A 13569-nucleotide genomic window follows, 5' to 3' on the forward strand; every position below is an offset into this window, starting at 1 on the left:
CCAGAGTGCCTACTACGAAAGCGGAGAAAGCTAAGTTGTGGGCCCCCTGACAGTGGGTAGCATGGACTGGAATAGTTCAAGGGGGCCCAGAAAAGGGGCTCTGGTGAAATCTTATATCAGGAGGAGACCTCGTGAGCCCATCAGGCCATTAGGAAACGCACACCAGCAGACAATGGGCCCAGGTTATCATTTAAAAGTAGAGAAGACTGCTGATGTTCTGAATTGTCAAACAACAGGAGAAAAACTGCCACAGATTCTGTACAGTCGTTGCTGAAATTGAGGACATAGGGACACTGATGGGAATGGGCTGACCATCATATAGGAAAGTACATGGTGGTGAGATGTAAATCATTGGTTTTGGATTCCCATTGAAATAGAAAATGGATACGAGATGTGTGCCCCCGTGTCTCCCATTTCTCATAGATAATCATTGGCATTGGGCTGAATCTGGTACTCCCTTTGAAGGGTTCGGGGCTCCTGCAAGGCTGGGAGTGCCCCTGCATCGCAGAGGCTGCAGGGCCCTGATTTACACTCCTGAAAGCTTCGACCTCCTGGTCAATGATTGAACTTTCTTTGCCAGAGAACAGAAACGGTCTGGGTCTTTTGTTGAAAGCACAATCTGTAGACCTCTATGTGAACATCTGTAACTGTTTGTAGGACCCACTTCTCCCCTGTTAAGAAAGGGGGTCAGTATCCCTCCCACTTGTAGTTGGGGAAAAAGAAGTCCCCTGGATTCTCCTGGGTCATTGGAAGCATCCCGGAATTATCCTCTTCCCCCTCAAACCCGTCTGGCACCTGACATGTGAAGAATCCTCCAAACATTTTCTGGTGCTGCACCTGGATACTATATTTGAGCTCTTGGCCTCTTTGATAGGCTGGGAAGAAAAACCAAACAGTTGAGTGCCCCATGCCTCTACCCCCTCACCAACAACCTTTTGTCCAAACCCTTTTCTTATTGATTGCTGGACCTTGTCCAGTGACGAAAGGGTAATTAAAAATATCCCTAATTATTCTATGAAGGAGTCTCCAAAGAGACCTCTTTAAGCCACTGCACCTACTGCAGACTTATAACAAGTGAGCTTTGATGTTCGGTAAAAAGGATGCAGTTTGCATTTCCTAAAAAAATGTTGCTCTTTGCACAAGCAAGATAATTACAGTCATAGAATTCAATGGTGTATAAAAAGTTACATTAAAACAAGCATTGGCAGAGCCAGTAGGTCTCCTCTGTATCCTCCACCTCCACTTTCTTACTCATCCCAAACCTCATTCTACTACTATGATCTCCATAATAACCCTTTCTAGACTATTCCCCTCTATCCCTCCTTAGATCACCTCAAAGCTCATTTTAATACTATGATCTCCCAAACAACTCATCTAAATTCATCCATCCCCTATCCCTCCTTTGACTCATCCCAAAACTCCTTTCACTACTATATCCCTAATCCATCGCTAGAGATTCTTTTCTCCTCCATCTCTCCTTATACTCATCCCAAACCTCATCCTACTACTATGATCTCCCAATAAACACTGTATAGACTGTTCCCTCTTCTATCCCCCAAAATCCTTTTCAATACAACTAACAGACTGGCATGTCGACCACTAATCCTTTTTAGGTTTCAGAGTAGCGTGCTACTAGCCAAAAAACACTTTGACGCCTTGTCAGGGGTAGTAAGCGCTATATAAATGCAATTGCAATACAATACAATAATTTCCCTGGGGAAATCCGATTACCAGTTTCTTTGGCCTTTTCAGTCACGTCAGGAGTCTGTTAGTCGACCAGAAATGTGGGGCAGCTTGTCCTGACAAACTCTCCAGGGTCCATTAATCCCTTTTTGGGGATCCTTCATGAACTTGGTCTTTACCATCTATCAAGGGAGTAAGTGTGACTTTGCTGTCAAGGGACACTCTGCCCATAGCCGGCCCCTCTCCTCCTTGTCCAGGAGTTTCTTCAGTCTATTGGTGACACGTTTTGCCAGCCTTTTCTGGTGGCAGTCACTGTGAGGATCACGGGTGACATGACCCCGATCTCCCAAGGTCTCTGACCCCTTTTGCCAGATGAAACCTCTGGGGTCTTTTCCTGTCTGGGCCTTCATCTGGGTACCAGGATCGACTCAGGCCAGCTACCTTTCGCCAAGTCATCTCCTTGATCATCTGAGCCATCTCCTTTTTCAGGATCCCCTACTGGAAGGGGGTTTTCTCTGCATTTGGGGTAATCCCAGGCTCATCTTCCCTGGAGATTATGCTCCTAGGTGTGCTTCTGCAAAAATGCATCTCTAAGACCTTGAAAAACGTCTGTGGTACCTATTTTGTCGCTTTTCCTTTTTTTCTTCCGGGAAAGAATTTGAGCTCCTTTGTGTTCTGTGGGTCTGATGGGTCTTAAATTGTTCCTTCGCGAGGGTTAAAGCAGCATTTCTCTTCTCAGGAGCTCAAAGACTGAGGAGAGTTCGCTTTGTAGGTGCGAACATAAACCGCTAGTAGACTTTCCCAGATGAGAAGAAAATATTGTAACTCCCTTGTCTCCTGAGGAGATCATGTTGTCTATACCTAGCATAGAGATCGGGGCTGTATTCCCAGGATTAGTATTTGTATTATGACTTAGGCCCACTGAATCCGGTATGAAATTTCCCACTGGACCTAGGCACCCATGCCCTAGTTTTTCTAGGGGTCTGCAATACCCACGTGATGTCAGATAGAGGTTTACTCCCTATCAAAAATATATTCGGGCGTCTGTGGTATTTCAAGTTGAATCAAAGACTCTCCATGGACTCTGGGGTGTACTGCAGGGAACCATTTTTTTAGCATAATTATTTTCAAAATCTTTTATAGTAATTACCATTTTAGAATCAGATGTCTTTGTATTGAAGAATTTATATTAGTGTGCACTGTATAATTATTATACATTGGTGTCTCCTATGTTTCATCTTTATTTTCAAAAAGTTTTATGTTAGAACTTTTGGAATCAAAACATCTTTGTTTAAAAAATAGATCAAATGCATTTAGCAATATTTTCGAAGCTGCACTCTTCCCCCATTAATGGGTCCACTGTGGCCCTAGAACAAAAGCGGAAAGAACTGCATTTTACACCACCTACAGAACCCCCTGGTGGGCTGGAGAGCTATTGCACTCCTTCATTTGCTGCAGCCCTGTTATTTCAGGTTAGTTAAGGCCCCACCTAAGCATATTGTCAGTGCACCTCATGTAGGCAGGCCGGTCTCCTGCTTCAAAGAACCACAAAACATACTCCACATTGCTCACAAGTGCGGTTGAGCAGTCGAGCTGTCCATGAGCAGGACCCACCTTCAGAGATAAGGGGAATAATTAAAACAGCTGAATAAACAAAGTTATCAGGAATAATATGGCAATTCTCACAAAAAAGTATCAAAGTAAATACTGTTACAAGCCATATCGCAATCAAATGTCCTCACTGAACACAAAATCATTAACCTGCTGCTGAGCAGCGAAGAAGCTGGTGCTGTTCTCTTGAGGATTGTAGTCTTGGAGGGTCTCATCTCTGATTGGATGTTTACTAGATGTTTTTCTGATGGACTCATGGGTTATGTGGTCCATTGAGTTATTGTGTTGTAGATTTATGTAGCACCAGATAATAAAATGAAGAAAGTTAGATGAACAATCCTTGCCTCTGGTCCTAACCTAGAATCTCTATGTAAATCACAACAAAAGATATTCACCACATACATATGTGGCCTATTCTATTGCTTATGGCTGTGCCTGATTGGATGCATATTGATGCCATATCATTTTTAATGTTTACTAGTTAGGTAGAATTTTTGGAATGCATGAATGAATACTGTCATTATTTTCAACCTACATCTTACTGTCTTTTGGAGAGGTTAGTAGGGTTTTGTATTAAAAGTACCAAATATTTTATCATACCTACCTGTGTCGATTTCAGGATGTACCAAAATCTGGGACCAGTTGCAGTTCTCGCTGTTCAAGTTCAAGACTGGATTCGGAGAGTACAAGGCCAGAATCAGAAACTGAGGATGTCTTATGGGAAGATCTCCTGCACTGTGCAGAGTGCCGCTCCTCCTGCACCAGTGAGACGGATGTAGAAACCACCCATATCAATCCGTGTGTAAAAAAGGAATACCGAGATGACCCCTTCCATCAGGTTAGCCTTGCTTTCTGTGGCCGAAATCAATAATTTGCAGTAGCATGTTATTTACACCCTCCTGTCTAATTGTAACTTTTACGTCTCAATCAACCAAGGCTGTGACCCAATTAACAGTCGCCAGTGTAGCCTCTTTAACCCCATTTCTGTCTACTGTTCATATTTCCATCTTCACACTCTTACCCCAATACCCCTTACTCCCTCCGATGTTTCTTTAACATGTATCTAGCCTTTTCCCCAACCAGATTGATGCATATTTAGGCAGATCATCATTGGACACATTGGCAGGATGATGGTAAATTAATATGGGAAGGCAACTGTTAAGCACGCTCTGTCTTTCCTCAGTATGGTAATATTGATGCACATAGGTTGCCAAATTTCCCATATATATTGGCAGCAGTTTTCTCCATTTCGTATTGGTAGTAGATTCAATGAAGTTACTCATCCACCATAGTGCCTTTTCTATACCTATTCTAAGTGTCTTAGGAAGCTCTACTTAGTTTTCTAAGACACTGTGCTTATTGTTTTGGTGGATGATGGGTTTTGTTGCAGTCAGCCTAAAACAACAACCCTTAGGATGTACGGAAATATGATCATTGTCACTCTCTAGTTCTCATAACACTTTGGCCCAAAAATTTTGCAGGTGTTGGCAAAGCCAAATAAAATATCTTGCTTTTGGATCCACACCCTCCAGCAGTGGCCTGATCTATTGTGAGCCACAGGGTGTAATTTGTCAGAAGTGAGATGCCATCTTTTCGGTTTATCTGTGCACCCTCTTTCAGATAAGCCTGAAATTCCTATTAATTTACATTGTCTACATCCTTGAGCAACTTATAGATCAACACCACTGACTCCACATTCTCCAGCAAAAAGACGCCGAGTCGAACTTGCACGAATCAGAATCTTTTTCTCTTCGGTTACTCCAGATAACCTCTTTATTTACTCAAAGGTTTTAATCTTACCCTTGTCAAAGTAGTTGTTAACCTCTATGTATTCCCAGTTCTCCAGTATTACATCTTTCATAGATTCACATGCTTGTATCTTCCCCGTCGTCATGGTGGGAGTCTAACGGTAACAGAATGACCAAGCAGTATCATAGAGAAGAAAAACTGCATAGAAAATCCCCATAGGGGCTGTATTATTTGGTAACCAGACCATTTCTTTGTTTGGTCCAAAAGCCAGCCAATCAGCATTGCTGCCCTGCCCTCACACTCCCCAGCAGCAGCTTCCTGCCTCAGACTTCCAACCGCCTTCGTGTGAGAAAGGAGTCTCCCTGAGCTCTGCTCAGTTCTCTGTTCCTGAGTGAACTTTTGACCCTTTGGAATCTTGTTTCTTGTCTACTGGATTAAGGTATTGTGTGTACCTATTTTTCTTATTATGGCTGAAAGCTCTAAAAAGAGGCTGTTCAGGCCTTGCAGATCCTGTGGGGAGGCCAGGCTCTACTCTGAGGACCCACATAAGGACTGCCTTTACTGTCTTCATCCCAAGCATGTGGCGAAAGACTGTAAACACTGTAGATCCTTTTCTGTCAAAACTAAAAGAGACAGAGAGGCTAGATTGCTGTTATGGCTTCAGAAGAAGAAGGCCACATCAGGCTCAGATTCTGAGGAGGATTCCTCTCCTTTGACACCCAAGAAAAGGAAAGCCTCTGTTTCTGTGGAGAAAGTAGAGGCTAAAAGGAGTAAATTTAAGGAGAAATCAGCATCATCTCTTCCTATGACTCCTCTGGAAAAGCAGTCAAGTCTTAAAGGGCCTGGGTCTGCTCCTTCGACCAGTTCCCTAGCTTCTGCTCCAAGACCTGTGGTGAAAACTTCAGCTCCGTCGACGACTTCACCGTCGACGACGACGGCTTCGTCGACGATAGGATCTAAAGCTACGACGTCGACGATATCAACATCGACGAGTAAAATTTCACTGTCGACGAGAAGACCGACGACTCCGTCGACGACAGGTTCGACGTCGAGGATGTCGACGGGGGCCACGTCGACGATGGTCTCGTCGACGAAGGCTCCGTCGACGAAGGTCCCGTCGACGATGGTTCCGTAGACGATGGTTCCGTCGACGGTACCGTCGACGACACCGTCGACGAAAATAGTGCTAACGACTGCAAAAGCATTCAAATCACCGCAGTCGAAGACCATGATCTCGATCCGGTCTTTTCAGTCGACCAGGGGTTCGGCTACTATCAGCAAATCTGCGGAGTTCACCTCATGGACACAGATTTCACCTTTGCCACCATCCTCGTTGTTAGAGCACGACTCAGATGGAGACGAGTCCTCAGGTGCCGCATACAGTCCTTCTCAGCTTCAGATAAAGAGCCAAGACACGGACGAGGAGGAAGTCTATTCCTTCAAGGACAGACCACAGTCTTCCAGATATGAATCTTTTCAGGAATCTGGTGATTACGATGAGGAGGAAGAACAACATGAGGACTCACGTGAGGAGGAACGCCAAGAGACGGTTTCCATACCTATCACTCTTGTGTCTGTCCTTAGATTGATGTTAAACGACTACTACCGTCGTTTCCCAGAGGCGAATACCTCGCAACCAGCTACGCAGATGCCTTCTTCTCAGACACCTAAAGCAACTGCCCCACAGGAACAAGGGGTGAGATCACCGCAAGTTGTTACTATAAGGGATGACTTAACGGAATCCGACGAAGAGGAACAGCCTGAAGAAGGAGAGCTTGTCCATGATGCTTCAGGGCAGGAATGGAATGAATACATTTTACCATCGGCTCCGTCAACTGTCCCTCTACCGTCTACCTCTCCTCCTCAAGACATCGGAAGCTTCCATGATATCATGGAAAAAGCGGCTAAGAGATTCGAGCTGGATGTGGAAGTGCAAGAGACGGATTGTTTCTTGTACGATTTCAAGGACGATAACAAGAGATCGCTTCGCTCAATTCCGATTATCCCTCATATCTGGGATGAGGGCCTAAAGATTTTGAAAACACCGGCGTCTATAGCGGTTTCAGTCCCTCGAATTGAAAAAAAGTACAGAGCGCCAGAGTCCGCAGCAGCCTGTCTCATAGGACACCCCAGACCGGAATCAGTCGTGACGCAGGCGGCGCAGAGAAATTAAAAAAACCCAGTGGCTACTTCCCTAGTGCCACCGGACAAGGAAGGAAGGAGAATGGATGGTGCAGGTAAGAGGTTTGCGGTCATGGCAGCCTCTACCATTAAAGCGGCAAATGCAATGGCCCTGATTAGCCGTTACAACAGGCAAACGTGGTCCGATCTTGCACCCATACTTTCCGCGCTACCGGAAGACAGAAAGGAGGAGGCGGCAGCCATCCTTAAAGATGGTGCTAAATCTGCTGCCGAATCTATCGACATCGCCATGGATGTCTCGTCTATGGCCTTCAGACAGATGGCTGGGGCGGTTTCGCTTCGCAGGCAAGGCTGGCTCAAAGCGACTTCGTTTCGACCAGAAGTGCAGGCGAAGATTGTCGATATGCCTTTTGATGGTGAAAATTTATTTGGCAAACATATCGACGAGGCGTTGCAAGGCATAAAGTCGGACACGGATACAGCTAGAGCGCTGGGATCCCTCCAACAGGGAAGGTTTCAGTCCTTTCGAAAGAGGGGAGCGAGAGGTCAATTTAATCAAAGACCCTCTTTTCAGTCCAATCGATATCAGCCGTATAATCAACAGGGGTATCGACAGTATAATACCAACAACCAGTTCAGGTCCTCCAACTCCTCTTACCAGCAACAGTCCAGAGGTAAATCAAACACCAGGGGAAAAAATCAACAGTCTAACAGACGTCAATGATTTCAGGCCGGCGCTCCCCACACAACAGATCCCGGAAAACGACCACTATCTGTCTCAATACTTCACCAACTGGATGTCCATTAAGACTGCAAGGGCATTACATTTACCCATATCTGGACGACTGGTTGGTGACAGGTCCATCTTTCAAGGGCGCAGCAAGATCTCTTCAGAGCTGCATCCGGCTGTTTCAGCGCTTGGGCCTGAGGACCAACTTAGAGAAATCCTCGCTGACTCCGGCCCAAGGCATCCAGTTCCTGGGGGCATGGATATGCACCAGAGCAGGGAAAGCCTATCCTTCCGAAGACCGAATGAGAAAGATCATGGGGCTAACGGCATCACTTCAAGCAAAAAGGTCCACTTCCGTGAGGATATACAAGTCTATGTTGGGGATGATGTCATCCTGCATCCCATTGGTACCAAACTGTCGGCTTCGAATGAGGCCTTTGCAGGAACAACTGGACGAGCAGTGGGTCCAGGCCAGAGGAACCTTCGAGGATCGCATTACCATCACGAACCATATGAAGGTGGCCATGTCATGGTGGAAGATTCAAAAGAACTTGGACCAAGGCTTGAGCTTTATTCCTCGAGATCACGACTTCGTGATGACAATGGACGCTTCGCTGAAAGGATGGGGTGCGCATCTTCAGGAGCTGGAAATTCAGGGCCTTTGGTCAGATTGGGAAGCTCAGCTTCACATAAACATGTTGGAGCTCAAAGCGGTGTTCCTAGGGCTTCAAACATTCCTTCCCAGAATACGCCAATCGTCAGTACTTATCCAAACGGACAGCACCACAACCATGTTTTACCTGCTAAAACAGGGTGGAACGAGATCCAAACAGCTGTCGACATTGGCGCAAAGAATCTGGAAATGGCTCATAACCAACGGCATTTCAATTCAGGTTCAGCATATACAGGGAGTCCTCAACACACGGGCGGACGCCCTGAGCCGCACTCCCAATGCGACGCACGAGTGGGAACTACACGACACTCAGATTCGCAACTTGTTTCAAAGGTGGTGCACTCCCACATTAGACTTGTTCGCAACAAAAAACAACTCAAAGTGCGTTCAATTTGCGTCCAGGTACCATCAACAAGGCTCCAAGGGAAATGCATTCCTCATGGACTGGACAGGAAGGTTTGCCTACGCGTTCCCTCCGTTCCCGTTGATACCGCGAATCCTGCGCAAGATGAGATTGGAACCGTGCCGGGTCATATTGATAGCACCAGCCTGGCCGAGACAGGCGTGGTTTTCAGACCTACTTCAATTGTCAAGGGGCGACAAAATCCAGCTCCCGACATTTCAGGACCTCATCTCCATGAAAGAAGGGCAGATTCTACATCCGGATCTTCAATCACTAAAATTGTCAGCATGGAACCTCATGAGCGGGAATTTCAAAATCTAGCTATTTCGCAAGAATGCAGGCATATTCTTTCACAAGCCAGAGCTATATCAACAACAAAACATATGCAGCGAAATGGACCCGTTTCTGCCACTGGTGCAACAGACAAAACTTGCATCCGTTTGAGGTACAACCTTAAGGTATCCTACCTTACCTGCTATCACTATCTAAGGCAGGTCTGTCGCATGCCTCGGTCAAAGTACACTTGGCAGCAATATCACGCTTCCGGCGGAAGCCAAATGAACCATCTCTCTGATCCTCCAGAATAATACAGGAATTTATCAAAGGACTTTTTAGAGTTTTCCCACCCATCCGACGCCCACCTGTGCCGTGGCACCTCAATACAGTCCTATCGCAGCTTATGAGGCCACCTTTCGAGCCTATACACAAAACAGACTTACAGTTCCTGTCATGGAAAACAGCCCTCCTGCTCGCCTTAACATCAGCAAGGAGGGTTAGCGAAATCCAGGCCTTTTCAGTGGAGGAACCCTTCTTACAATTTCGTCAGGACAGGGTTATATTAAGAACAAATCCTACCTTTATTCCCAAGGTGGCAACGTCTTTTCACCTCAATGAACCCATTATTTTGCCTACTTTTTTCAGCAATCCTTCATCGGAAGCAGAAAGAGCCTTACACTCTCTAGACATTTCTAGATGCCTAAAGTTCTACATTGAACGGACAAAAACGTTCCGCAAGTCCAAGCAATTATTCATTGCATTCGAAGGACAAAGGAAAGGTCTTCCTTTGTCAAGACTGAGTATCGCCAGATGGATCTCCTCAGCTATCCTCAAATGTCATGAAAAAGCGGGAAAGCCGCTATGTTCTAAGGTGCATGCACATTCCACGAGGAAGATGGCAACTTCAATGGCCCTGTTCGCAGGAGTGGCGCTGCCAGACATCTGCAGAGCAGCAACGTGGAAGAGCGTGCATTCATTTACAAGACACTACTGTCTAGACACTGCGTGGAAGGAGGACACGGCAGTGGGACAAGCTGTTCTGAAACGTCTATTTCAGTAAGGTATGATCTAATGGCATGATGTATTTTCTGTACAGTGCTTTGATTTATATTTAAACATGCATTTATCGTATTACTTATATATTGATATGTACTGTTATATCATTGCTTTGCGGCAGAGCTTCCTTATGAGTTCTGTCCTGGAAACGCTACAAATGTTGTGAGCACTGCTTACTACTCTGATACAAGCATGTGAATCTATGAAAGATGTAATACTGGAGAAGGAATTAGTTACTTACCTGTACACTATAGTTCTCCAGTATTATCTTTCATAGATTCACATGCGCCCGCCCGCCTCCCCGTTTCTCAGGCAGAACCTGTTTCTCTGTATTTATCCATGTCTCTCACTCGGGGACGGAAATCTGAGGCAGGAAGCTGCTGCTGGGGAGTGTGAGGGCAGGGCAGCAATGCTGATTGGCTGGCTTTTGGACCAAACAAAGAAATGGTCTGGTTACCAAATAATACAGCCCCTATGGGGATTTTCTATGCAGTTTTTCTTCTCTATGATACTGCTTGGTCATTCTGTTACCGTTAGACTCCCACCATGACGACGGGGAAGATACAAGCATGTGAATCTATGAAAGATAATACTGGAGAACTATAGTGTACAGGTAAGTAACTAATTCCTTTTCTTAACGCCTTTGTATGAGCAAGTTGCAGTCAGGAAACAACCAAACTGAGTTCTAAAGGCTGTTTATTTTTTTTAAAAAATGGTCAGTAGAAGGTTGAATATTTAACTGTTATCAGTTTTCCTAGAAATCCTCCACCATCAGGCAGTTCAAATTGTAATTCCCGCTGTGCTTTCTTTCTCTTCTTGTGGTTATCTCATTCGGTTTCTCCCCTTCAGGTTCTAGCGTCGCTCAGGAGTTTCCCACTATTCAACAGTTAGATTTTCCTTAAGAAATCAGAACACAGGCTGGTATCAGTTCTCACGGATTACCCTTATTCAGGCACCAGTCCCACCACCTTTTATGCAAGTTTCTCACTTCAATGCTACTGTTTCCATTGAAATTAAAGAGTGACCTCTTCCCATGCCACTTCCCCACTCCTTTGGTAGTGCACCTAATAGTGCAGAGTCATGCAACAGGTCTGTGTCAACAATTGAACAACTTCGTGATAACTTTCTGTAGTACTTGAATGCGACTATGGCCGACCCCCTTGGACCTTGACGTAAGGGAATGCAGCACATCTCTCTTTGGGTGAACTGTGTTCCACTTGTACTTCCCTCTCCTAGTCTTCTGTTTCAAAACACTTCTTTGCCTGGTACGTCTCTCTCTCTTCTGAAGGATTCTTCTAACCACATATTCCTCACCTTGTGAGTATTTTCTAAGCATCAATCTGGATCTGAACACTTTTGGAACAGTATTCCAGTCTGATCAGCACCTACAGAACCTCTTAGCATTTCTTGTGGACTGCACTGATAATCTCATGGGCAAAACTATGTTCAGGACCACTAGTTAATAGGAACGTAGCTCGGTGCCATCATTCAGCGCCAGGTGACCCTGACTGTCTTACTCAACGCACCATTTCCAGAGGTCTTGGTGGTGCAGGTGCCCACCAGTGAGGCAAATCCAACGCCCTCCCCACCATCACGCCTGATTAGAGTGTAAGAGATTAGGGACATTTAGCAAGCACATCTTTTCTTCCACAAGCCTTGCTCTGTGATCAGTAAATTCTAGCTGACGTCTAGGCCGCTACGCCAGTGCCCTATAGGACATGGTGGACCATGTTTTACTAGCAGTCCTAGGCGACCTCAGGGCGACTCTAACCCAAGCTATCCAGGATGGCCGTGGTGCCGCTAAATTTGCTATTACTCTGGCTTGGTCAAGATCGACAGCTTAGATTGGGCAGTAGGTACGAGTGTGGCATTTTAGCGCTATATGTGGATGTGCTCTACAAGCTTCTCTTGGGATGTCCAAGCATCCCTATTGGACAGCCGTTTGATGGTCTGTGCTCCTGCCTCTTTTAGATTCCTCCATCTGAAAGTGATGTTCCACGACTGGTTGCCTCATTTTACCTACAAACACTCAAACTATAACGAGGTTTCTATCTTCTCTTGGCATTGGCCATCTTCCTGTGTCCATGTAGTGTGACTTCCATGTCATTTCTGTATCACAGACATACTATATGTCTCTGATTAGAAGTGACTGCTGCCAAAAAATCCCCTGCCTCTCCACCCACTGGAATAGACCAAACTAAGAATATCATTTTGATAAACGCTATCCTGAAAATCCATGCATTGGTTAAGTTGTGCCACATCGTAGCTCTTGCTCCATCTATCCTAGCAGTTTTGCGTAATCAGCCTGTTATATGCCCTGAATGTTCGGAGTTAAAAAGATCACAAACTATTCTAACAATTTGGTGCACTATTGAAAATAATTCATTTTATCAGACATTATTTCTTCATCATGCTGCAGTATTTATACCTTGAATTTCTGGCTCCAGGTAAGACATCATTATCTCAGAGTAATAGGGGGAAATTTCAAAGTTTGTGAGTGAAACCAACAAATGTTGTTAGCTTGAAGGAATTTGTTCCCCACTGATTCCTGCAATATCTTTGTTTACCCAACTGCTCTGCGCTAGCAGTCCATAGAAATTGCTAACAGAAAAGGGGTTTGGTTTATCTTTTCAAAGGCACGTTCTGTTTCTTGTGAGAGGAGAACCACATCCCTTCTGAGGGGTTTTGTTGGCATTAGCCTTTTTTAGTGTTGTCACCCAAGTTGATAGCTTGTTTAGAAGGAATACGGGCCTGTTTATACCAATGGTCCCGAGTATGCTTCCCTGATTTAAATATCATGAACACTGATGCTTCCATGATAAGAGGGTATGATTAGCAGAAACTTAAAGAAGTTCTTTTAGAATGCAGGAGTCAAGCCATATGGGCCTGTGGTCTCTGGTTAGGTTAAACTTTTTCACATTCCTCTTTGTGATGGGCTCCTGAAAATTGAGGATCGTTCTGGAGAGATTCTGTTAAGGAAAGCATATCATTTGTAGAGGTCTTGATAGTACTGACTTAGTTTTCCTTCATTAGTCTTTTGTAGGGCTTATGTTTTATGCCCCACCCCTACTACACATGGGGTTGACTGTTGAGAGAAGTTTTACAAAGATGTTTGCTGAGTTTTGGTTAGTCTTCTGAAGGTTAGTAGGTCTTGGGTCTGCTGTAGGTGGATGGGGAGGGTGTTTTGTATCTTGGCGGCGAGGTGGGAGAATGATCTTCCGCCGCCGGTCACTCTTTGGATATGGG

General features: G+C 45.2%; 1 protein-coding gene across 6 annotated transcripts in view; it reads left to right on the top strand.

The window, feature by feature from the left end:
• PHTF2 (putative homeodomain transcription factor 2) overlaps window positions 1-13569 on the top strand; it is a 589432-nt gene that overhangs the window by 419421 nt on the left and 156442 nt on the right. For all 6 annotated transcript variants that reach the window (XM_086967374.1, XM_086967375.1, XM_086967378.1 and 3 more), the window contains one exon: window positions 3914-4132. In XM_086967374.1, the coding sequence (XP_086823500.1) occupies window positions 3914-4132 (219 nt within the window). The remainder of the gene's footprint in view (window positions 1-3913; window positions 4133-13569) is intronic.

This window comes from Lissotriton vulgaris, chromosome 1_1 (assembly GCF_964263255.1).
Source record: "Lissotriton vulgaris chromosome 1_1, aLisVul1.2, whole genome shotgun sequence".
In the NCBI taxonomy this organism is placed as follows: Eukaryota; Metazoa; Chordata; class Amphibia; order Caudata; family Salamandridae; genus Lissotriton; species Lissotriton vulgaris.